Source organism: Piliocolobus tephrosceles, chromosome 11, assembly GCF_002776525.5.
Source record: "Piliocolobus tephrosceles isolate RC106 chromosome 11, ASM277652v3, whole genome shotgun sequence".
Classification (NCBI taxonomy): domain Eukaryota; kingdom Metazoa; phylum Chordata; class Mammalia; order Primates; family Cercopithecidae; genus Piliocolobus; species Piliocolobus tephrosceles.
In genome coordinates, this window is record NC_045444.1 from 126576493 (window position 1) to 126603238 (window position 26746).

The following is a 26746-nucleotide window of genomic DNA, read 5'->3' on the forward strand; positions in this document are numbered from 1 at the left end:
CTTTCTTTCGCTTTATAGATACTCTCTAACTTCTATAGAATTAAGTGTATCATCAAGTAAGTGCCCATTAGCAGCTTTTTCCTTTCTAGCAGAGGTAGTGGAAGCTGGGGGTGCCTACACCCACCCAGCATCCCGGAGCCCCTGACCAGGAACAGCTCTTGGCGGCAGTGAGCCAGCCCACACGGGTACCACCCTCCCAGGGGCAGCCTGTGACCAGTGACCAGCCGATGCAGGGGTACAAAGGCCTGGCCCCTGCGTCCGTTGGGAGCCCCTATGAAAAGCCACCCATCAGTCAGCTTGTCCCTCTGCCCAGGCTCGTTGCTGACCCCTTATAGGAGCACTTCCCAGGGCACCCCAACAAACCCCTGGCACGCAGCCCATCTTTGACGAGACCAAGGAAGTCAGCAACAAAAAGTCACTGCAGGTGCAGCTGCTTTGACAGCCACAAGCCAGCCTGGAGTGGGGCCTCACCTGCTTGGCTCCAGCCCCTACACTGGCTCCCACCCCCCACACTCCCAGCTATTCTGCCCTCAGCAGCAAACCCCCATCGTCCTCATCCCTGGACACTGTCCCCTTGTCCCCAGGGATGCTGCTGTCCTTTTCCAGGTCCGCCCCTTGCGGTGCACCTTCCCCTGCCCTTTCCGTGAATTTCCACGCGGGCGATCCTCGAAGGCAGCACTGCTCCCTGTCATTTGCTCCAGGCCCTCCTTCCGCTCATCCCAGTGATTTCCACCAACACTGCCATCCTCAGAACACTCAGCACACAGCAGACACTCCGTAAGTGCACGGGGAACAAATGAGCACCGCAGACCCCAGTAGGAGCCTCGCACCCACGGGCACCTGAGCAGGGAGTGGAGCCTGCTGCTGCGGGCTCCTAGCAAGGTCCCAGAACGAGCCCCAGAGACCCAGGAGTTGCCCCCACCGCCATCTCCGCAGCAGGCTCCGAGTCCTGGCCCTCGCCTGCCTGGTCCATCAGGATGGCCCAGGCCAGGCCCCAGGGGAGGCCAGGCAAGATCAAAGCCAAGGGCAGAGGCAGGCACAGGCTCCACAAAAGCTCTGGGACTGCCCAGCTAGGGGCAGAGCACAGCACAGACTGTCAAAAACACCCTGTGGAGCCAATTTATTGTGAGGTCGCAAGGGAGACACGGCTACAAAGCATGGCCCCCAAGGTGCAGAAAGGCGCGCAGTAGGCTGGAAGATTCCCTGAGGTGGCTCAGGCAGGTAAGAAACCCACACAGTCCTGGGTCTTCCCCAAGCCTCGGATGTGCAGCTGCTGCTTCACTGAGATTCTTCTCTCCTGGAAACTTCCTCCAGTTGTGTCACTGGAGGAGGAAAGGTATGGGGGAGGGGAAGAGGGGGCTGGAGCTGGCCTCCCCCGAGGCCTGGCTCCAGAACTCAGGCTGTGTGGGGCGGCTGAGGACTGTGCTCTGTCTAGCGCTTTTGCAGGCAAGGACCCAGACGCAGCAAGGCCTGAGGGCTATCTGCGGTAACTCTTCAAAGAGGGGCCTGCCAGACCCACCAAGTCCCATCCTGGAGTCTACAAGCCAAGGAGCTGCGACCCCACCGAGGGTGCCTGTTATTAAAAGCCCCATTGGCCGGGCGTGGGGGCTCACACCTGTAATCCCAGCACTTTGGGAGGCCGAGGTGGGTGGACCACAAGGTCAGTAGATCGAGACCATCCTGGCTAACATGGTGAGACCCCGTCTGTACTAAAAATACAAAAAATGAGCCAGACGTGGTGGCACGCGCCTGTAGTCCCAGCTACTGGGGAGGCTGAGGCAGGAGAATTGCTGGAACCTAGGAGGCAGAGGTTGCAGTGAGCAGAGATCGCGCCACTGCACTCCAGACTTGGTGACACAGTAAGACTCCATCTCAAAAGAAAAAAAAAAGCCCCATTTTATAGAGTGGGGAAGGAGGTCAGCAGCCACTCGCTTCAGGGCACAGGCCCAAGGACAGGGGCTTTCCCAGACCCACTCCCATCCCCACCAGGCTGGGAACCCAGCCAGGTCCCAGTAGAGCGGTCACCACTGCACAGCTTCACACACCAGCCTCAGCAATGCCCGCCGCCCTCGAGGCTCCAGGCCCTGGTCACAGCAAGGAGGGGAAGAGGGGAGCACAGGAGAGCAGGGTGTTTCTAGAAGCAGACACCTGTTGATGTCCACACTACGACAGACATCTGAGACGGCAGGCCGGGAGGAAATTTCCTGAAGGAGCTCCAAGTCCAGCTGCCCTGTGGTGTCCAGCACTGGTGTCAGCAGAGCCCCAGGGGTCAGTGAAGCCCCCACGTGTCAGCAGAGCCCCCAGGGGTCCATGTTCCAGCTCTGCAGGGACGGGGTGGTATATCCCCTTCCAGGGCGAGGACAAGCATCACGCTGCCACAGTAGGTGAGGAAGAGCCAGGCTGCCTCAGGGGCCCCCTGACGCCCAACAGGCCCATCTGGAAATGTTGGAAAAGTGGCCTGAATCTGGAGAGATTTCGGGAAATGAGGGTGCCCCTCACCAGCACCCCAGGTCTGCGCCTTCGCCCTCAGCAGCAGTGGAACCCTTGCCTCCCAACCTGAGGGCCGACCTACCAATGGCCACCAGGTCCCCGCAGTCCTTCTTGTGGAACTCGTTCCAGGCCTTGGTCTTGCAGTACTTGCTGCAGGTCAGGATCCCGTAGCAGCGAGGGCAGGGCAAGAGGCGGACCCCGATGGAGCGGCCACACTGGTAGCAGAACTTGAAGAAGGGAATTCTGCAACAGAGCCTCACAGTCAGCAGTGGCCACTCCGGAACCTGCTTCCCCACAAACAGCCGCTGCCTGCGAGCTGTGCCTGGCCCTGAGCTCCTGGGCTAGTCCCCACCGTCCCGCACCGTCCCCTGTGTTGGGCAGCCTTCACACAGGGACAAAAGCCCCTAAGTCTCCGTCCTGCGGATGTTCAGCACAGCAATATTTAGAATAGCAAACCAACACATGCCGAGCTCTGGGAACCACCTCTGTCCACCAGTAAGGGTAGGTTAAGTGAATACACATCCATTCAGGAGACCGCCATGGTGCCACAAACACAACGATAGTGGGGAACTCCTAGGCACATAGGGAAATGTCTGTGGTACACCGTGGCATGGGAGAAGTGACTCTTCGAGGACAGGGCATGGAGCCTGCCTTTGGGGTGAGCCTCAAAGCACCAGTCTCCTCTGCTTTAGGAGAAAAACCCTCCCTGTCCTGCACCAGTCCCCTCTCCATCACCTCGCTGGGTTGCACAGGTTTTATGAGGTGGGGACGCCCATAAGAATAGGGCCTGGTTCCTGCTCTCTCATCCCAGAGGAGAAACAGGCATGTAAAGAGACTGTTCTGAAACAGCAGAGTGAGTACAGTGTTGAGACTCCACGGAGAGGCCAGTGGTGGAGGGAGGGGCAAGGAGGTGCAGGTATGCAGGCTCTGCCGCACAGCCAGCAGGCCAGGCAAGCCTCCACAGGACATCTTGCAGAAGCAGAGCCTGGGCTCAAACCCCACTCAGCCACTGCCTCTGGGATGGGAGGTGGCCACCCTCCTGCAGGACATGGAACCCCTCTCTGTGACCCACTGGGAGCAGCCCAGGGCACTCCATGAGTGTGCCCTGTGACTCTGCACCCTTATCTGCAGGGTGCATCATCTGCACCTCATCTTGGCTGAAGCCCAGAGCCTGCAAGCAGGACTTCCTGGAGGAGGCCATGCCACTTGGGTATCAGATGGCAGAGGCTGTCCTGGGATGAGGTGGTCAGGCCAGGCACAGCAGCACTGTCCAAACCACAGGCTGCCGTCCTGGAAAGAACCCAGCCCGCAGACACACTTACTGCCCCTGCTCCTTCACATCCAGGCCCTTGGGCAGGCTGGGGCCCTTCTTCTTCATCCTGTGGCTGGGGATCAGCTCCACTGTATGAAAGAGGGTCCCGCATTAGTACTCACATGACAGGGTGGGGGCCGCCACTACAGATGCCACCTCCTTGGGCCCTCCCTGTGGTGCCCGCCTGCACTACCGGGGAGGCAGATGGGGGAACCAAGCCTTCGATGGCTCCATAGTGAGTGCGAGGACGCAGAGCGGAGCGTGGACCTGGAGGCGCAGGGCAGTCCACAGGCTCCAGGGAAGGGCTTCACTCTTCAGTCTGCTGCTCCACCTGTGTTATGTCTTCTTTTTAATTCATTTCAAGGTGCTTCAAATTTCCCTTTTGGGTTCTTCTTAAACTTGTTATTTAGACATGTGTTATTTTATGGGAGTTTCCCAAATGTCCTTGTGTTAGTCATTTCTAATTAAATTCTATTGTGGTCAGAGTATATGAAATGTATTATTTCTATTCTCGTAACTTTATTTAAAGGGTTTATGATCTATGTATGGTCTATCCTGGAGAATGTCTCCAGGATACTTGAGAAGAATACAGATTCTGTTGCTGTTGGGTAGAGTGTTCTAGAGATCTGATAAGTCTAATAGGCTTGTATGGTTCAACTTCCTGTTTCCTTGATGACCTTGGGCCTAGTTTTTTGATCAATTGTTGAAAGTGAGGAACTGACATTTCTGACTATTATTGTTGAGTTATCTGTTTCTCCATTTCTGTGACTTTTCTCCATTTCTGTGACTTTTTGCTTCATGTATTTGGGTGTCTGTGATTCGGTGCATATGGGTTTATAATTGTTATATCTTCCTAATTGATGACCCTTTTATCATAAAATGTCCCTCTTTATCACCAGTAGCATTTGCAAGTCTATTTTTTCTGATATTAGCAATTCCAGCCTTCTTGTGATTGCTGTTCCCATGGTAGCTTTTTATCCTTTAACTTTGTCTGTTTGTATCATTGAATTTTTTTTTCTTTTTGAGACAAAGTCTTGCTCTGTCACCCAGGCTAGAGTGCAGTGGCGTGATCTTGGTTCACTGCAACCTCCGCCTCCCAGGTTCAAGTGATTCTCCTGCCTCAGCCTCCTCAGTAGCTGGGATTACAGGTTTGCACCACCATACACGGTTAATTTTTGTACTTTTAGTAGAGACAGGGTTTCACCATGTTGGCCAGGCTTGTCTCAAACACCTGACCTCAGGTGATCCATCCTCCTCGGCCTCCCAAAGTTCTGGGATTACAGGCGTGAGCTACCACATCTGGCCTGTATTGTTGAAATTTAACATGTGTGTCCTGTAAATAGCACATAGATGGATCTTCCACTTTTATCTAATGTGACAATCTCTGCCTCATTTAATATATTCACATTTAATGTTATTAATGATATACTGTAGTTGGATTTACATTTGATATCTTGCATTTTGTTTTCTATATGTCTCCGAATTTTTCTGTTCCTTTATTCTTCCTTTACTTTTCTGCATCAAGTGAATTCTTTTTGTTATTATTATTATACTTTAAGTTCTGGGGTACATGTGCAGAACGTGCAGGTTTGTTACCGAGGTATACACATGCCATGGTGGTTTGCTGCACCCATCAACCCGTCATCTACATTAGGTATTTCTCCTAATGCTGTTCCTCCCCTAGCCCCCCACCCACCAACAGGTCCCAGTGTGTGACTGTCCCCTCCCTGTGTCCATTGTTCAACTCCCACTTAAGAGTGAAAACATGTGGTGTTTGGTTTTCTGTTCCTGTGTTAGTTTGCTGAGAATGATGGTTTCCAGCTTCATCCGTATCTCTGCAAAGGACGTGAACTCAGCCTTTTTATGGCTGCATAGTATTCCATGGTGTATGTGCCACATTTTCTTTATCCAGTCTATCATTGATGGGCATTTGGATTGGTTCCAAGTCTTTGCTATGGTGAATAGTGCTGCAATAAACATATGTGTACATGTGTCTTTATAGTAGAATGATTTATAATCCTTTGAGTAGATACCCAGTAATGGGATTGCTGGGTCAAATGGCAGAGCTTGTACAGCCAAGACAATCCTAAGCAAAAAGAACAAAGCTGGAGGCATCACACTACCTGACTTCAAACTACTACAAGGCTACAGTAACCAAAACAGCATGGCACTGGTACCAAAACAGAGATATAGGCCAATGGAACAGAACAGAGGCCTCAGAAATAATGCCACCCATCTACAACCATCTGATCTTTGACAAACCTGACAAAAATAAGCGATGGGGGGAAGGGTTCCCTATTTAATAAATGGTGTTGGGAAAACTGGCTAGCCATATGCAGAAAACAGTCAGGACCCCTTCCTTATATCTTATACAAAAATTCACTCAAGATGGATTAAAGACTTAAATGTAAGAACTAAAACCATAAAAACCCTGGAAGAAAATCTAGGCAATACCATTCAGGACATAGGCATGGGCAAAGACTTCATGACTAAAACACCAAAAGCAATGGCAACAAAAGCCAAAATTGACCAATGAGATCTAATTAAAATAAAGAGCTTCTGCACAGCAAAAGAAACTATCATCAGAATGAACAGTCAACCTACAGAATGGGAGAAAATTTTTGCAATCTATCCATCTGACAAAAGGCTAATATCCAGAATCTACAAAGAACGTAAACAAACTTACAATAAAAAAAACAAACAACCCCCTCAAAAAGTGGGCAAAGGATATGAACAGACATTTCTCAAAAGAAGACATTTATGCAGCCAACAAACATGAAAAAAAGCTCATCATCACTGGTCATTAGAGAAATGCAAATCAAAACCACACTGAGATACCATCTCACACCAGTTAGAATGGCAATCATTCCAAGTCAGGAAATGGCCAGTCATGGTGGCTCATGCCTGTAATCGGCACTTTGGGAGGCCAAGGAGGATGGATCACAAGGTCAGGAGATCGAGACCATCCTGGTTAACACAGTGAAACCCTGTCTCTACCAAAAACAAAAAAAATTAGCTGGGCATGGTGGCACGTGCCTATAGTCCCAGCTACTCAGGAGGCTGAGACAGGAGGATGGCTTGAACCCAGGAGGTGGAGCTTGCTGTAAGCCGAGATTGTGCCACTGCACTCCAGCCTGGGCGACAGAGCGAGACTCCATCTCAAAAAACAAACAAACAAAAAGAAACAAACAAAAAAAAGGCAGGAAACAACAGATGCTGGAGAGGACGTGGAGAAATAGGAACGCTTTTACACTGTTGGTGGGAGTGTAAATTAGTTCAACCATTGTGGAAGACAGTGTGGTGATTCCTCAAGGATCTACAACAAGCAGACTCTTTTTAATGTAATGTCTTAATTTATCTAATAATTTTGAACTGTATTTTTGAGTTCTTTCCTTAGTGGTCGCATCACCCTTTACCATATGAATCCTTTTTTTTTTTTTCTTTTCTTTTTGAGACAGGTTCTCACCTTGTCACCCAGGCTAAAGTACAGTGGCATGACCATGCCTCACTGCAGCCTCAACCTCCCAGCCTCCAGTGATCCTTCCACCTCAGCCACCTGAGTAGCTGTGACTACAGGCACATGCCACCATGTCAAGCTCGTTTTTAAAAATTTTTTTTGTAGAGACAGGGTCTTGCCATGTTGCCTAGGTTGGTCTTAAATTCTTGGGCTCAAATGATCCTTCTGCCTCAGCCTCCCAAAGTGCTGGGATTATAGACATGAATCACCGTGCCTGGCCTACCATATGAATCTTGACTGGTCATAATCAGCTTCAGACCTATACTAACAGCAGTGAGATATTAAAAAGTTACTCCTATATAGCTCTATTTCCTTTTCTGCCTTTTTGTGATATTACACATTACATCTATAAAGGTTATAAATCCAACATTATAAGATTATTACTTTATATAATTTTATGTATTCTAAAGAAGCTGAGAGAAGGAGAAAACATACATATTTATAGCTTTAGTTATATTAAAATTATTTACCATTTCTGGATCTCCATTTCATCTTCTCAATTTGAGTTATCATTTAAAGTCATTTCTTACCACAACAGAACTTTCCCCCTGCCCACTTCCTTTGTACTGTTATTGCCAGATATAATACATTTCTATATGTTACGGGCATATACACATATGCAACCACACACGCATGCACACACACATTATAAATTCAGTGCATACATATATACAAATTGCTTACATATAAATTAAATTGCTTTTAAAGTCAACTAACAAAGAAGAAATATGCATTTATATTCTTCTTTACAATTAACTTTGCCAAGGCTCTTTGTTCATGTGTATTTAATTCCCACCTTAAGTCACTTGCTTTCAAAATACTTTTAGTGTTTATTTTAAGGGAAGGCTATAACAACCAATTCTCACAGGTTTTATCTGGGAATATGTCGATTTCACTTTCATGTTTGCAAGTTAACTTGCTGGATATAAGATTCTCAGTTAACAGTTTATCTAACTCTGAGCACTTTTTTTTTGTTTGGTTACTTTCAATTTTCTTTAAATAGAGACTGGGTCTCACCATGTTGCCCAGGCTGGTCTCAATCTCCTGGGCTCAAACAATCCTTCTGCCTCAGTATCCCAAAGTGCTGGTATTACAGGCATGAGAGCCACCATGTCCAGCCATCTTTGAGCACTTTGAATATGACATCCCACTGTCTTGAGCCTCCTCTAACAACCCTCCATTGCATCCTTTTATTATTATTATTTACACAAATTTGTGGAGCATATCAAAAGTTTTGTGACATGTATATACTGTGTAGTGATCAAGTTAGGGTATTCGGATGCCCATCACCTGAACAAAATACGTTTTTGTTAAGTATAGTAATTCTACTCTGCTCTAAAACATTGACTTTATTTCTTCTATCTTGCTGTATCTTTGTACCCTTCAAACCTCTTCTCTTCATCCTACCCACTTTCTCTACCCACCCTTCCCAGTCTCTGTTATCTATTTTTCTACTCTCTACCTCCACGTGTTCAAAATTTTTAGCTCCCACATAAAAGTGAGAACATACATATTTGTCTTTTTGTGCCTGGCTTATTTCACTTAAGATATTAACCTCCAGTTCCACTTGTGTTGCTACAAATGACATGATTTAATTCTTGCCTATGTCTGAATAATATTCCATTGTGTATATATACCATATTTTCTTGTTGTTGTTGTTGTTGTTTGTTTTTGAGATGGAGTCTCGCTCTGTCACCCAGGCTGGAGTGCAGTGGCGCGATCTCAGCTCACTGCAATTTCCACCTCCTGGGTTCACGTCATTCTCCTGCCTCAGCCTCCCGAGTAGTTGGGACTACAGGTGCCCACCACCGCGCCCAGCTAATTTTTTTGTATTTTTAGTAGAGACAGGGTTTCACCGTGTTAGCCAGATGGTCTCGATCTCCTGACCTCGTGATCCACCCGCCTCGGCCTCCTAAAGTGCTGGGATTACAGGCGTGAGCCACCGCGCCCGGCCACCACATTTTCTTTATCCATTTATTTGCTGATGAACATTTAGGTCAATTCCATATCATAGCAATTGTGTATTGTGCTGCAATAAATAGGCAAGTGTAGATACTCCTTAGATATACTGATTTTTTTCCCCTTTGGGTGGATAGTAGTGTGACTGCTGGATTGAATGATAGTACTATTTTTTTTTGTAGAAATCTTCATACTGTTTCCCATAGTGCCTGTACTAGTTTACATTCCACCAGCAGCACATAAGAGTTCCCTTTCCTTGGCATCCTTTCCACCATCTGTTATTTTTTTGTCTTTTTATAATAGCCATTCTGACTGATTTGCATTTCTCTGATTAGTGATGTTAAGCTATTCTTGTTTTTTAGGCATAAGATGAACAGATGAGCATTTTTTTCATATGCCCAATGGCTGGTTGTATGTCTTCTTTTGAGAAATGTCAATTCATGTCCCTTACTCAAGTTTAATAGGATTATTTTTTCTGCTGAATTGTATGAGTTCCCTGTATATTCTGAATATTAGTCTCCTGTCAGGTAAATAGTTTGCAAATGTTTTCTCCATTCACCAGGTTCTCTCTTCACTATGTTGATTATTTCTTTCATTGTGCAGAAGCTCCTTAGTTTTATTAAATACCATTTGTCTATTTTTGGTTTTGTTGCCTGTGTTTTTGAAGTCTTAGTCATACCTTCTTTGCCTAGATCAATGTCCAAGAGAATTTGCCCTAAATTTTGAGTATTTTTATAGTTTCAAGTCTTGTGTTTAAGTCTTTAGTCCATGTAGAGTCTTTTTTATATATGGTGAGAGATAAGGGTCCACTTTCATTCTTCTGCATGTGGCTATCCAATTTTCCCAGCACCATTTATCGAAGAAAGTGTCCTTTCCCCAATGTATGTTCTTATCAGCTTGGACAAAGATCAGTTGGCTGTAAATATATGGCATTATTTCTGGGTTCTTTATTCTGTTTCATCGGTCTATGTGCCTATTTGTATATCAATACATGCTGTCTTGGTTACTATAGCTTTGTAGTGTAGTTTGAGTCCAGGTAATGTGATGTCTCCAGCTTTGTTCTTTTTGTTCTGGACTGCTTTGGCTATTTGGGATCTTTTTTGGTTCTACATGAATTTTAGGATTGCTTTTTCTGTTTTTTTTTTTTTTGAGACGGAGTCTCGCTCTGTCTCCCAGGCTGGACTGCAGTGGCCGGATCTCAGCTCACTGCAAGCTCCGCCTCCTGGGTTTATGCCATTCTCCTGCCTCAGCCTCCCGAGTAGCTGGGACTACAGGCGCCCGCCACCACGCCCGGCTAGTTTTTTGTATTTTTTTTTAGTAGAGACGGGGTTTCACCGTGTTAGCCAGGATGGTCTGATCTCCTGACCTCGTGATCTGCCTGTCTCAGCCTCCCAAAGTGCTGGGATTACAGGCTTGAGCCACCACGCCCGGCCTGTTTTTTCTGTTTTTGTGAAGAATGGCACTGGTATTTTGATAGGCATTGTATTGACCCTGTAGATTGCTTTTGGTGGTATGGTCATTTTCATGATATTAATTCTTCCAATTCATGAACATGGGATGTCTTTCCATGTTTTTGTGTGTTCTCTTCAATTTCTTTCATCAGTGTTTTATAGTTTTCCTTATGGAGATCCTTCACCTCTTCGGTTAAATTTATTCCTAAGTATTTTTTGTCGCTATTGTAAATGTGATTGCCTTCTTGATTTCAGTCTTGGCTAGGTCATTATTGGGGTATATAAATGCTACTGATTGTTTTGTCCTTCACTTTTGTAACCTGCAATTTTACTGAATTCATTTATGAAATCTAAGAGTGTTTTGGTGGAGTCTTTAGGTTTTTCTAGATATAGAATAATACCATCAGCAAAGAGGGACAATTTGACTTGCTTTTCCAATGTGGATGTCTTTTATTTCTTTCCCTTGCCTGACTCCTCTGGCTAGAACTTCCAGTACCAGGTTGAATGGGAGTCGTGAAAGTGGGCAACCTTGTCTTATTACAGTTCTTAGAGGAAAGGCTTTTAATTTTTTCCTATTATGATGATGTTAGCTGTGGACTTGTCATATATGGCCTTTATTATTTTAAAGTATATTCTTTCTGTGCCTAGTTTCTTAAGAGTTTTTATCAGCTGGGCATGGTGGCTCATACCTGTAATCCCAGCACTTTGGGGGGCTGAGGCAGGCAGATCACCTGAGGTCAGGAGTTCGAGACCAGCCTGGCCAACATGGCAAAACTCCATCTCTACTAAAAATACAAAAAAAAAAAAAAAAATAGCTGGGCTTGGTGGCAGGTGCCTGTAATCCCAGCTACTCTGGAAGCTGAGGCAGGAAGAATTGCTTGAACCTGGGAGGCAGAGGTTGCAGTGAGCTGAGATCATGCCACTGCACTCCAGCCTGGGCGACAGAGCAAGACTCTGTCTCAAAAAAAAAAAAAAAGTTTTTATCATGAAGACTTGTTGAGTTGTATCTAGTGATTTTTCTGCATCTATTGAGATGGTTGTATGGTTTTTGTCCTTCATTCTGTTGATGTGATGTATCACATTTATTAATTTGCGTCTGTCGAACTATCCTTGCATGCAAGGTATAAGCCTCACCTAATCTTTTGAAAGTGCTGTTGGATGTGGCTTACTAGTACTGTATGGAGAATTTCTGCATCTAGATTAATCAGGAATATTGACCTGTAGATTTTCTGCTTGTGTCCTTGTCTGCTTTTGATATCAGGGTGACACTGGCCTGATAGAATGAGTTAGGGAGAATTCCCTCCTCGATTTTTTGGAATGGTTTCAGGAGGATTGGTATTAGTTCTTCTTTATATATTTGGTAGAATTCAGCTGTGAATCCATCTGATCCTGGGCTTTTCCTTGTTGAGAGACTTTTTATTGCTGATTCAACCTTGCTACTCATTATTGGTCTGTTCAGGTTTTCTAGTTATTCCTCATTCCATCTTGGTAGACCGTATGTTTCCAGGAATTTATCCATTTCCTCTGGGTTTTCCAGTTTGTCATCTAGTCTCTGATGATCTTTTGTATTTCTGTGGTATCAGTTGTAATATCTCCTTTTTCATTTCTGATTTTATTTACAGAGATTCATTTCTTCAAATAAGATATGAAAGGAGAAATTAATTCTCTCTTCTTGGTTAGTCTAGCTAGCAGTTTACCATCTTGTTTCCAACTTTTTAAAGAATCAACTTTTTATTTCATTGATTCTCTGTACTTCTTCTCTATTTCATTTAGTTCTGCTCTGATCTTTATTTACTTTCTAATTTTAGATTTGATTTGTTCTTGCTTTTCTAGTTTCTTGAGGTGCACTGTTAGATTGTTAGTTTGTAATCTTTCTAATTTTTTGCTGTAGGCATTTATTGCTATAAACTTCCCCTCTTAGCCCTGTTTTTGCTGTATCCCACAGGTTTTGGTATATTGTGCTTCCATCTTCGTTTGTTTGAATACATTTTTTTATTTCCATCTTAATTTCTTCATTGATTCAATATTCATTCAGAAACATGTTTAATTTCTATGTTTGGAAATTTATATACACATAGTTGTAATATTTGTATATAAATGTGTATAGCATACATATTTGAACAGTATATGTATTTGTATAGTTTACAGAGTTCTTCTTGGCACAGACTTCTCATTTTAGTCCATAGTGGTCTGAGAAGATACCTGATATGATTTTGATTTTTTAAATTTGTTGAGATTTGTTTTGTTCTCTAACATATGGTCTATCCTGGAGGATATTCCATGTGTCGATGAAAAGTATACTCTGCATTTGTTAGCTAAAATGTTCTGTAAATGTCTGTGAGGCCCATTTGGTCTGATGTCCTGTTGCAATCCAATGTTTATCTTCTGTCTAGATAATCTGCCTAATGCTGAGAATGTGGTATTGAAGACCCCCATTATTATTGTATTGCAGTATATATCTGCCTTTAGATTAGTAATATTTGCTTCATGAATCTGGGTGCTCCAGTGTTGGGTGCATATATATTTAGGGTTGTAATATCCTCTTGCTAGACTGTTCCGTTTAATGACTTTGTCTTTTTTTGTTGTTGTTACTCTTCCTGACTAAAAGTCCATTTTATCTGATATAAGTATACCTAGTTACTCCTGCTCACTACTGGTTTGTTTGCTTGGAATATCTTTTTTTCATCCCTTTATTTCAGTCTATATGTCTTTAATGATAAGGTGAGCTTCTAGTAAGCAGAATCATTTTTGGATCATGGATCATTTTTAATCCACTTAGCTATTCTATCTTTTAAGAGGATACTTTAATTTGTTCATGTTTAAGGTTATTCTTGATACCTAAGGCTTTGTTCCCATCATGTTGTTTTCTGGTTGTTTCATATAATTCTTGTTCCTTTCTTATAGTTTGGCATTGTGCTTTGGTGGATTTCTATAGTGGTAGCATTTGAGTTATTTCTCTTCCTCCTTTGTATAACTACTTTACCAGTGACTTTTATACTTTGGTGTGTTTTCATAATAGTAAATGTTGTCCTTTAACTTCTACGTTTAGGACTCCCTTGAGCATTTGTAGAATTGGCCTAGTAGTAATGAATTACCTCAGCATTTGTTTGTCCAGGGGTGATTTTATTTGTCCTTCGTTCATGAAAGATAATTTTGCTGGATATAGTATTCTTGGGTGACAGGGTTTTTTTCTTTCAGCATGTTGAATATACCATCCCATTCTCTTATGGCCTGTGAGGTTTCTGCTGAGAAATCTGTTAGTCTTAAGGAATTTCCTTTATGGGTGACTAGCCACTTTTCTTTTGCTGCTTTTAAGATTTTCTTTGACTTTAGATGGTCTGACTATAATGTGCCATGCAGAAGATCTTTTATTGTTGTATCTTCCTGTGGTTCATTTGAACTTCCTTTATCTGAATGTCTATATCTCTTGCTAGACTTGAGAAGTTTTCATCTATTATTTCATTAGTTTTCTTTAAAAAAAAAAAAAAACTATTTATTTTTAGAGATAGGGTCTTGCTGTGTCACCCAGGCTGGAGTACAGTGGCACAATCCTAGCCCACAGTAACCTCAAACTCCTGGGCCCAGCCTCCCAAGCAGCTAGGACTATAGGTGCATACCATGATACCCAGCTATTTTTTTTCTTTTTTGTAGAGATAGGGTCTTGCTATATTGCCCAGGGTGGTCTCAAATTCCTGGCCTCAAGCAATCTTCCCACCTTGGACTCCCAAAGCACTGGTATTATAGGTGTAAGCCACCACACCTGGCCCTAATTCATTAATACATTTCCTAATCCTTTGTTTCTTTGCCCTTAAGGATACCAATAATTTGCAAATTTAGTTGCTTTATGTTGTCCTAAATATCATGAAGGCTTTGTTTATTTGTTTTTATTCTTTTATCTTTAACTTTTGTTTGATTAGATTATTTCAAAAGACCCATCTTCAAGTTTTGAGATTTCCTCTGTCTCATCTAGTCTATTGTTGATGCTTTCAAATGTATTTTGTATTTCCTTCAACGAATTCTTTAGTTCCAGAATTTCTGTTTGGTTATTTTCTAAAATGTCTCTTTGATAAATTTCTCATTCATATCCTTAATTGTTTTTCTAATTTCTTTGTATTGTTTGTTCAGTATTCTCTTCTATTTTAGATCCTTTAAAATCAATTATTTTGATTTTTTTTTTTTTTTTTTTTTTTGAGACAGAGTCTCACTCTGCCACCCAGACTGGAGTGCAGTAGCATCTCAGCTCATTGCAGCCTCTGCCTCCCGGGTTCATCATTTCTCCTGCCTCAGCCCCACGAGTGACTGGGATTACAGGCAGGCACCACCACACCCAGCTCATTTTTGTACTTTAGTAAAGACGAGGTTTCACCATGTTGCCCATGCTGGTCTGGAACTCCTGACCTCAAATGATCTGCCTGCCTCAGCCTCCCAGTGTTGGAATTACAGATGTGAGCCACCGCACCTGGCCTAAAAATCAGTATTTCAAATTCTTTATCTGGGATCTCAAAAATTTCTTTTTGGTGGCCAGGCGTGGTGGCTCACACCTGTAATTCCCAACACTTTGGGAGGCCGAAGCAGGCAGATCATCAGGTCAGGAATACAAGACCAGCCTGACCAACATGGTGAAACCCCATCTCTACTAAAAATACAAAAAAATAGCCAGGCATGGTGGTGCGCGCCTGTAATCCCAGCTACTCAGGAGGCTGAGGCAGGAGAATCACTTGAACCCAGGAGGCCGAGGTTACAGTGGGCCGAGATTGTGCCACTGAACTCCAGCCCACTTACATCCCTGTCTCAGATCACAGAAGTGCTCACTTCCCAGCAACAGCCACTGCCACCCAGGCCTTGCTCAGTTCCCACCCCCTGCTGTGGGAGCATACCTGGCTTGCTCCCGTCCCAGCAGTGACAACTTGAGTTTCCATAATACTCCATAGTCCCAGTGCCCGTGGGTCCCAGGACAGAATGTAGTTTTCCAGAGGCTAGTTTTGAAAATGGTGACTTGCTGAGGCTACTTAGGTCTCAGAAAGGCTGTGGAACCCAGTGCAACCTTCCTTCCTGGAGCGCTTCCATCCCACAGCCTCCTGGAAGCTTCCTATATTAGCTTCAAGGGTTGGGAGGGTCAAGGGATTGTCCGGCCAGGATTGCATGATTCCATGGTGAGGAAGTGGGCCACTGGAAATCTACTACTCACCTCTTCCCTACACTGGGAATTCACTCCTGGTGCCCAGCCGAACCCAGTCAGAGAGGCTGCCTCTCCTCCTCCTCCCCGACTTTTGGTGTCCCCTGTCACTTCTCTGTTGAGTTCCAGCATTCTCTCTTGGATAAAGTACTTGGAGTGTGACTGTCTATACACTGTTCTGGTTCTACTAAGTGGAGAAAGTGGGTGTGAAATGCTTCTTATCAGCCATCTTGACCATCCCCCAACCAATTTCTTCTGATGAGATGCCGGCTAGCTGTTAATCTTACTGGGATTCCCTTGTAAGTTTTGAGTTATTTTTCTCTTGCTGCTTTCAATGTTTTCTCCTTGTCTTTGGCTTTCAGTATTTTAACTCTGATATGTGTTTTACAAATCTCCATTTTATCCTCCTTGAAACTCCTAGATACATAAATTATTTTTAAATACATTTAGAAAGTTTTTATCCATCATTTCTCCAAAACATTTTTCCTGCTCCTTTCTCTCTCACCTCCGCTTCCGGCACTCTAATTATATACATATTGGTGTGTTTGATGGTGTCCACTTTCCCCTGATGATCTCTTCACTTCTCATCATTCCTTTTTTCTCTCTTGTTGGTCTCCCACTTTTCTCTGAGGAGCTGTTCATTTTCCTTCATTCTTCTCCCTCGGGGCTGGATATTACTATCTGTTTGCTTATTTGGTTAATGACCAGCTGGGTTAATTGTGTGAAATCCATTTCTCTCCTGCAGTATAAAGCTTCTGATGCTCCTTCTCATGGAAGGCAGCCTTGGGTTTGTCCACAGTGACCCTAAGGTGACAGTGGTTTGGACAAGGATCTCTTTGTCTCCTTCCATGACCATACACTCCTGTTTAGTTCTGATAATTCCTGGCTGACTGTTCATAATTTGCAACAGTGCCCTGGGTATAAATGGCTTCTTAGGCTGATTCAACTAGATCAGAGCTCATTGAAGGGATAGTTCCCAAGGTCAGTATTCAAGATTTGTTCTGACGACAGGAGGGCTCTTCCCAGCTATCTTTCCTCATTTTCCTTCGGCATACTTTATCGGTAATACAAACTATAGTATATAATTGCTGGCAGATGATAGTTTCACCTGTACTTCCAGTGAGTTTACCAATCTTCTTGATATTGCCCATCATCACCTCCAGTAATTCTTAGTGCACCACCTCCTGGCCATCTTGGAGGCTGAGCGTAAGAATGGAGCCTCCAGCTCCTGGCCATCTTGGAGGCACACTAAATCTGGAGCAATAGGAACTTAGCCTCAGCAACAGGTAGCTGGGGGCAGGATGAGAATTATTGACATCCATGCCCCCTTCTACTGGTGTTCTTGGCTGTACCCGTCTGGAATAGAGTTTCTGCCTCCCTGAGCTGGGAGGGTGAAAAGGAAGGTAGATCTTGGTTTAATATCACAGACATTCTCTGTGCTTACTGAATTTTAAAAGATTTTATTGAATAAATGTTTCTTTATATGCTGTGTGCTCTTTAGATCAGTCCTTGGGGTGTGTGAGACTTGTTACGACCACAGGAAGTCCTCTCCTGTCTCTCTTTTTTCTTAGTTTTCTCTAGCAATTAGCCATTCTATAGTTTAGTCAATCTCCTTCCCACTGCCTCTCAACATTAGGCTTGAAGTTGTCTTTGCTCTGTTAAAAATGAAGTCGGTTTCTTTGTGACGAGGTGTGAAGCTCACTGTTTTATGGTGTGTCTCTCCCCTGGGCAGAATCGCTGAGCCAAGGCTCTGGAGCTGGGGGTTGGGACAATGGGATACTTCTCCGTAAGTGACACCCCCATTTTAGGATCTAATCTCTGATGGACAGGAGGAGGCAGTAGACGTGGGTCTTCTCAACTTGCCTCTCCCTGCCTGGTCCTCTGCCCATGGGCCAGTACAAGCCTGATTAGAACCCCAGTGTCCCCAGGGGTGTCATGCCCAAAACAGAGCCTATATCCCCCAAGTGGGGCTCTACACAAATGGAGGCCTCACCTTGCAGGCACCCTGGCCATGAAGTAGCCTCAGCAAAGGTGCATCCATGTGTACTGGTGGGCGAGCCAGGTGAGGGGAAGTTTATGTTTGTGTCAAGGGGAGGTCAGTATATGTGTGTGGGGGGGACATATTATGGGAGTGGCTTGTGGCTGTGTGCATGTGAGAGACATGGGTGGCAGTGGATGAGCTGGTCTGTAAGTGAGGCCGGGGTTGGATGGGGCAGGTGTTGGGGTGGGGTGGGGGTTTATGCGAGGGTGGGCACATGTGTGACAGTACGTAAGTGAGTTTGGGAGGTGGGTGTGGGGTGTCCGTGTGTGTGTGTAGATGTACGCAGACCGTGGTTGGGTGGGATGTGGGGAAGCAGTGTGCTGTGTGGGTGGGGACAGGCATGTGTGTGGGTAGGTGTGCAGATAACTGTGGGGGGAGAGCTGAGGGATTTCAGGACATACATGCTGGGGAGTGTGCGCGTGTGTGGGTGGGCATGTGGCTGGTAAATATTTGTGGGGACATAAGCATGCGATGTGGTTTGGATGTGTGTCCCCTCCAAATCTCATGTTGAACTGCGGGCCCCCTGTGGGAGGTGGGGTCTGGTAGGAGGTGACCAGATCGTGGGGATGGATCCCTCATGAGTAGCTTAGTGCCATCCCCTTGGGGACGAGTGAGTTCTCAGTTAGTTTACATGAGAGCTGGGAGTTTAGAAGAGCCTGGGACACCCCCGCCTTCTCTCTCTCCCTCTCTCTCGCCACGTGATGGACAGGCTTCCCTTCGCCCTCCACCGGGAGTGGAAGCTCCCTGAGGTCTCTCCAGAAGCAGATGCTGGTACCGTACTTCCCGTGCAGCCTGCAGAACCACAAGCCTATTAAACCTCTTCTCTAATTACCCGGTCTCAGACGTTCCTTTACAGCAACGCAAACGGACTAACAGCATGTGCAAGTGTGTGGGGCGGAGCACTGTGTGCTGGGAAGGCATCTGGGGGGTTGCTCAGTGGGGGACTGTGTGGGACTGTAGGGGGCTACTGCATGCTGAGGACTCAGTGTGGAGGGTGGGATCAGCAGGTTCCTGTGTGTGTGTGCACACACGTTAACATGTGACAGGTTTTTATGTGAGGAGAGGATGGGTGTGGGTGTCAGTGTGTATGGATGTGTAAGTGGGTCTGTGTGTGCAAGGTAGACATAAGTAGGTAAACGTGGGGGTGGGGACATGAGGGGGTATGTGGGAGTGGGGGTGAGTAGGTGGGTGGGGATGTGGGCGTGGGGAGTATGTGGGAGTGGGGGTGACCAGGTGGGTGGGGGTGGGTATGTGGGTGTGGGTACATGGGGGAGTAGACATCAGTAGATGGATGGTACGTTTTTGGGGTGGGTGCATGCGGGGAGCTGGGGACATGTGGGGGTGTGCAGGATGCACCCTGTAGGGGTATCATGATGCAGGGGAGCACCACCCCAGGCCTCAGGCCCACATGCCCTGTGCTGGGTGGACTGGAACTCCCGACAGGGCTCGGTTCAACTCTCGATTAGGCAGCGGTGCCTAATCCTCTCCTGGGCATGGGGCCCCTCTGACCTGGGCCCTGACCCTAGGCCACCAAATCCGCTTCCCAGGGGAACCTCCCCAGTCCAGACCCCTCTTCTCAATCTCTCCTGCACGAGCTCCTTGGAGGACGTGACACAAAGGGGCTGGGCCAAGCCAAGCTGACGAGCCCGGCCCCAGGAAGGCCCCTCCAGAGCCCCAGGGGGTCCAGATCTCCAGGGATCACAGCCCCAGGCATGAGGCCGGAACCTGCCCTGTGGAGCAGAGCAGAACAGGGCCCACTGCTCACCTCTCTTGCACAGGTACAGCCACGTGGGGTCCCACTGGCTCTCCTTGGCAAAGACAGCCTGCCGTAGCTGCAAGCCCATGTACTCCAGGAGCCGCTTCCGTGCCAGGAACGTCTCGCGCTCCGCCGGCATCAGCGTGTGGAAGGGGCAGTGGGCAATCTTCCGGTCCTGCACACAGCGCCAGGGTCACCACAGGGTCCCAGGCTCGCCCCCCTCACTGCGGGGGTGACTCTGGGTGATCGAGGGCCCCTCTTGGCTCTTATGATGTATAACTGAGGACGAACCCTGACAGACACACAAAGCTGGGAGCACACACAGCTGCACCTGGCATGAGCTCGGCACTTCGGGGGGTTTGCCTCTGCAGCCAAGGGCTGCTCTGGGGGAGGCACTAGGAACCTTGAGCCCAGCTTTGCCCCACAGGAGCTAATGCCCCAGCCGGGAATCCTGCACATGACCCACACTCCCCCTCCTTCCTCACAGGAGGCTCACCACCTACCTGGAAGAATCGGAAGTAGCCATAGTCCACAGCTGTGCCCACCGCCACCTTCTCGCCCTGTCTGAGCGTCACCGGCTTCAGGATGTCAGCCCCGTGATCGATGAGTCGGTCAATCTGTGGAGAACAGAACCAGGTCAAACACACAAGGACGCCCTGGCTGCTGGGAACAGTGAAGCACCGCCTGAGAAGGGCCACGGTCACCTGCAGTCCCCACCGAGGCCACCCTTGCAGGTGTGCAGCAGTGCCCATGGGACGAACGGGGAGAGGGAGACGGAGACGGGGCTGACCTCATGGACAAGGACTTGGGGCTGAGCCTCGCCCTAATGATGTCACAGTGAAGTCAAGGTTCAGCCACGCCTCGGGGAGCCCTCCCTGGCACCCGACTCCCAGCACCATAGAATCAACGGCGTCTGTGAAGTCCGTTACAGTCCTGCTCCCCTCAGGCTGTCAGTGACATGAAGGCAGACACCAGGCAGCTCTTGTTCATCAGATCCCAACACGCCATGGTGGTGCTCAACAAGACAGCGAGTGCACGTGTATGCCTATACGTAGGTGTGTGTGGGGCGGGGGGCCAGTGCGTGTGCATGCATGGGTATGTGTATGTGTGTTCATGGCTGGGTGGGAGTGTGCCTGTATGTAGGTAGATGTGTGCATGTGTGTGGATGTGTGTGTGTGCATGTGTGGGGCTAGTGGGTGTGTGTGGATATTATGTGCATGCATGTTCATAGGTGGGTAGGTGTGAGTGTGCCTGCATGCATGTAGGTGTGCAGTGTGGGTGTGTGTGCACGCATGTGTGTCTGTGCATGAGTGGGGGCTAGTGTGTGTGCATGCATGAGTAAGGGCACACATGTATGTCTGAGTGCAAGCATGCCTGACAAATGTGTGAATGCATGAGCCTGTGTGCACGTGTGCCTGACCTGTGGCAAACATACGACAGCAACGGTCTCTGGCCCAACAGGTACAACAATCCCATCCAAAGCAACGATCATCTAAAGAGGCTGCCCCTTCTGACACGGGAGGAGGCAAGTTCTATCAGGGGGCCGGGCAGGCTCAGGGCAGCCCGTGTGAGTGGATGAAAACCAGGCCGCCATCTGGGGAAGGCTCACTGCTGTGTGCATGGGGGCCTTGCTAGCCAGATGCAAGCAGGGTCATGATTTGGTGAAATACAATTCCCCCAGCGAGATCCCCCCTCTCTGTGACATGCGTAACACACACTCCACACAAACACAGCAACCCTGCTTTCTCAGCAACACACGAGAACAATGCCCTGGGCATGGCACCAGGCACAGTGCGGGACGGCGGAGCGGCCAATGCCACCAACACCAGTGGCCAGCCTGGCCTGAAAGGCTGACTGCCTGGCGCATGGGGGCATGGGTGGAGTTTATACACAGATTCCTCAAGGCCAAGTGAGGCCAGGCAAGGCATACGCCAGGCACAGGAGGCGGCTGTTTTCCACTGCTCCCGAGGATACAGCCACCCAGATCCACCCACGACACCCCCATGTTCTTGACTTTCCTTCCTGCTGAAGCCATGATAACATGCCAAAAACCCCACGAGTCCGTCCCTGCTGGACATGCCTCCAAGACCCCACCTCATCAAATCTTTTTCAGGAAAGGTGGGCAGACGGTGGGCGAGCGAGGGCTGCCACAGGTGCTCGGTAATGGACAGGTGGGTGGACGATGGATCGACCCTTCCCTGCCCAATGCTGCTGGGGGACTTGTCAGCCCACCCCCATCCCCCAAGTGTTGTCTTTGTAGGGCCCCCAGGCCTCACTCAGTCCTGGCACTGGGACAGCTTCTCTGGACAGCTCTGCCTGGGTCGTGATGTAGCCACCCTACCCCACCCTGCCCCTGGGCTCCCAGGACTGGCTGATCGGCAGCAGCTGGGATTCACCTCTTAGTCTCACCCTGCTGGGCACCTTCTCCCCTCTGGCCAAACATCATTCCTGGGAACTTCTGCATCCCCACAGCTGCCATGTCACCACAGACCCCTCCGCACTGACCCCAACCCTGGGAGTCACTGGGGACAACCAGCCCCAGCAGGGTGTGCAGTGTGTGCTTTGGCCTGGGGCTTTCTCAACCCAGGTCCCATGTCCTCACCCCTTCCTCTCCCGCCACAGCCCCTCCCCATCTGCTGACCTGCCTGTCTCTCACCAGGAGTATCTTCCAGCCCTGGCCCTGGCTGCCCGGGGTGACCGCCTCATCCACGGTGAGAACTGAGATACACTTTGCTGTCCCTGTGCTAAACCATTCACTCGCCAACGCTCCCTTCCAGACCCTCACCTCCCAAGCACCCCCATCTGAACTTTGACATCATTGCCTCCACCTCACCCCCAGGCACTCTGCCCCACCTCCATGGCACAATGACCCCGTTCCCCTGCTGAGGCTTCCCAGGCATGCCCTTGGCTGCAGCTAGCTAAGCTCGCCCCTCCATCCCCGGAGCCCGCCTCTCCAGTGGCCCTGTCCTCCATGTCTCTTCAGACCCCAGCAGCATCAGCACACTCCAGGAACCAGCCCTGCCCAGGGGGCTCCGCCTCTGAGACCACAACCCCTGCTGAACAGCACCGGGAGGGAAGGCTGGGACCTTTCCAGTAAGAGGAAGGGGTGGCCTGAAGCTGACCGGCCCGGCATGTGTCTCTGAGGAGTTTGTCAGGACCAGTGGGCTTGAACACGGATCCTTCAGTCAGACTTGCTCTGCTCTCAAATTAAGGAAATTTGGGGCCCCATATCTAAGCAGAGCCTGCCCAGTGAGAGGAGCTAGAAATGTTTGTAAGAACAAGATTTTGTCCCCCGGAGGCCACAGAAAAGACAGTGAGGGAGGGACTTTCTAAAGGTCCCCTGGCTGATGAAAGCTCCTTTCTGCAGTGGTTTTTCTCCAAACACTGCTAACCTATGTTCTGGCAGCCCCTTCCTTGGCCGTTCAAAGACAAATGTGGAACTCATGCCTGGTGCTGCAGCCATCCACATGGCGGGGCCTGGGGAATCAGGGGGGCCCGGAGCTTGAGCTTCACGCATTCATTTACGGGACAATCTTTAGAAAGTTTAGTATGAGAATATTCAGGAGGCCTGGTGACCCCAGAGCCTCAACGAGCTCCACCTCAGGCCTGTGCATCCTACGTGCTCACCACAGGCCGAGGCCCAGAACAGCAGCCAAGGAGAAAGGAGAAGACTGAAAACGCCGAAGCCGTGTGTGGGTTCGCTTGGGTCCCCTAAAAAGGTAAGTTGAAGTCCTAACCCCCAGGATCTGTGAACATGACTTTATTTGGACATAGGGTCGTTGCAGATGATCAAGGGTCCTTAGGGTGGAGGTGGTCCAGTATGACCACTGTCTTTTGAGAAGGGACATTTGGCTACACAGACAGACATGCATGCAGGAGAACACCATGAGCTGAGGAGGGCAGAGTTGGCCAGCCAGCCCCCAGAAGCCACGGCGAGGTCTACACCACGGTCTATACCAGGGTCGCAACCCTGCAACACCATGACCGTGGCCTCCACCCTCCAGGAGCAGAGCCAGCTCACTTCTGTGGCTTAAGCTGCCCAAGCTATGGTCTGCTGCAGCAGCCACAGGAGCGCCAGAGGAAGAGCCCCTGAAACAAGGTTCTGCCACAGCCTGAACAGCAAGACGTGGTGGGAGATGGAGGCGTCGCCAGGACCTAGACAGCCCAGGCCTCCAGCAGAAGGGTCCTGCAGCACCACTGTTTACGTTACCCCACAAGCCAGGGCACCCCTAGGGTTTCGGGGACTCCATGGACTCAGATCCCACGAAATCATAGTAAGAGAAAAGCACCAGATTTTCCAGGAGGCTACGGAAAAGTATTTCTGAAAGTTCCTAGCTGAAACTATAAAACTCTTAGAAGAAAACATAGGAAGAATCTTCACGACATTGAATTTGGCAATGATTTCTGGGCTCTGACGCCAAAGGTAAAGGCAACAAAAGAAAAAATAGACAAGCTGGACTTCATGAAAATTAAAAACTTTCGTATATCAAAATATTTGTAAATTACATACTCGATAAGGGATTAACATCTAGAATATATAGAAATGTCCTAAAACTCAACAATAATGAAGATTCAAAAATTGCCGAAGGAGTTGAATAGACATTTCTCCAAATAAGATACATAAATGGCCAATAAGCACATGAAAGACATTCAACATCACTCATCATTAGGGAAATACATATCAAAACCACAATGAGAAGGCTGGCGGGGGTGACTTCCGCCTGTAATCCCAGCACTTTGGGAGGAAAAGACAGACGGATCGCTTGAGGCCAGGAGTTTGAGACCAGTCTGGCCAACATGGCAAAACCCCATCTCTACTAAAAATACAAAACTTGGCTGGGTGCGGTGGTGGGCGCCTGTAATTCCAGCAAGAATCACTTGAACCCGGGAGGTGGAGGCTGCAGTGAGCCGAGATCACACCACTGCACTCCTGCCTGGGCGACAGAGTGAGACTCTGTTTAAAAAACAAACGAAATACCACCTCGCATCCATTAGGATGGCAACTATCGAAAAAACAGAGAATAGCAAGTATTGGTGACAGTCTGGAGTGACTGGAACCCTGTCCAATGTTGGTGAGAACATGAAACAGTGCAGCTGCCGTGGAAACAGTTCGGAGGTTCTTCAAAACATTAAACAAATGGCTGGGTGCGGTAGCTCAGGCCTGTAATCCCAGCACTTTGGGAGGCCGAGGTGGGAGGATCACTTGAGGTCAGGAGTTCAAAGATCAGCCTGACCAACATGGTGAAATCCCGTCTCTACTAAAAATATAAAAATTAGCTGGGTGTGGTGGCACACACGTGTAATCCTAGCTACTCAGGAGGGTGAGGCAGGAGGATTGCTTGGATCTGAGAGGCGGAGTTCGCAGTGAGCTGTGATCACGCCTCTGCACTCCAGCCTGGGTGACAGAGTGAGACTCTGACTCAAAAAAAAAAAAAAAAAAAAAAAAATTAAACATAGAATGATTATACCATAGGACTCAGCCATCCCACTTCCAGGCAAGTTCCCAGAAGAACTAAAAGTGGGCTCTTGAAGAGAAACGTGTCCATTCGTGCCACTAGCGGCATTCCTCACAACAGCTCAAACGTGGAAGCAGCCCAAAATGTCCATCAAGAGAGAAACGGAGAAGCCAGATGTCCTCCACGCATCCTGGGGGATATCACTCAGCCTTGAACAGAAAGGAAATCCTGACACCAGCTACTCCATAGATGAACCTTCAGGACAGGGTGCTGAGTGAAAGCCAGTCAAAAAAGAACAAGTACTGTGTGCTTCCATGTATGTGGGGCGTTTCACATTCACAGACAGAAAGCAGAATGGCCAGAGGCCGGGGGTGGGGAAAGGGAGTGAGTGTGGAATGGAGACAGAGCCTTTGTTTTGCAAGATGAAGCAGCTCTGGAGAGGGAGGGTGATGACGGCTGCACAGCAATGAGAACAGACTTACCACAACATGCACACCTGCAGTGGTTAAGATGGTAAACGTTGTGTTATAGGTATGTTACCGTAATGTTTTTGAAAGGCAAAACATTATAGGTATGTTACCGTAATGTTTTTTGGCAAACAAAAAGAAGGAATGAAAAAAAGTTTTTTCCATAACCAACCTGATAAATCCTCATGGCAAACTGCAAATGAAGGGGTGCTCCCTACTTTGGAAAAGGACAGCTACCAGAAATGTACAGAAGGCACCGCAGAAACGGTCCCCTGGCATCAGGAACATGCTGGGATGCTGTCACTCAAGTGGAACCTGGCTCAGGCAATGAGGAAAAGGGAAATAGATGTAAAATACTGTAAAGAGGCCAGGCGCGGTGGCTCATGCCTGTAATCCCAGCACTTTGGGAGGCCAAGGCGGGCGGATCACCTGAGGTCAGGAGTTAGAGACCAGCCTGGCCAACATGGCAAAACCCCATCTCTACTAAAAATATAAACATTATCTGGACTTGGTGGCAGGTGCCTGTAATCCCAGCTACTTGGGAGGCTGAGGCAGGGGAATTGCTTGAACCTGAGAGGCAGAGGTTGCAGTGAGCCGACATCGCACTACTGCACTCCAGCCTGGGCGACAAGAGTAAAACTCCGTCCAAAAAAAAAAAAAAGAAATTGGAAAGGAAGAGACAAATCCAAAGGGATCAGTTGGGGAACTCTTAAACTAACAGAAATTCAGTCCGTTAAACAGACTACAGGACCCTGATAGAAGTCACTCCAGAAAGAGGTAAGAGAATCCACAGAGATAACAAAAGCGAATCAAATTCTCCCATATTAGTGTTTTTACAACTGGCTGATGGCATACAGATGACAAAAAATGTTTTTATATTTTATAAATAAAAAATAGGGGGCACTGGGGAGCCCCTTAAACCCGGACAAGGTGCTGGGAGCCCCCTAACCCCGGACAAGGCACTGGGGCGCCCCCCAACCCCTGACTAAGTGCTGGGAGCCCCATAACCCCAGACGAGGCGCTGGTGAGCCCTCTAACCACGGATGAGGTGCTGGGGAGCCCCCTAACCCCGGACGAGGCGCTGGGGAGCCCCCTAACCCCTGACAAAGTGCTGGGAGCCC

At 47.9% G+C, this 26746-nt stretch overlaps 1 protein-coding gene across 6 annotated transcripts in view; it reads right to left on the reverse strand.

Annotated features, from left to right (window-relative positions):
- Positions 1-1091: 1091 nt before the first annotated feature.
- The window catches only part of ANKMY1 (ankyrin repeat and MYND domain containing 1), a 68727-nt gene continuing 43072 nt past the window's right edge, over positions 1092-26746 (reverse strand). For all 6 annotated transcript variants that reach the window (XM_031936560.1, XM_031936555.1, XM_031936559.1 and 3 more), the window contains 5 exons: positions 20206-20319; positions 19712-19877; positions 3813-3891; positions 2573-2733; positions 1092-1322 (listed from right to left, as the gene is read on the reverse strand). In XM_031936560.1, the coding sequence (XP_031792420.1) occupies positions 1279-1322; positions 2573-2733; positions 3813-3891; positions 19712-19877; positions 20206-20319 (564 nt within the window). In that variant the 3' untranslated portion in view covers positions 1092-1278. The remainder of the gene's footprint in view (positions 1323-2572; positions 2734-3812; positions 3892-19711; positions 19878-20205; positions 20320-26746) is intronic.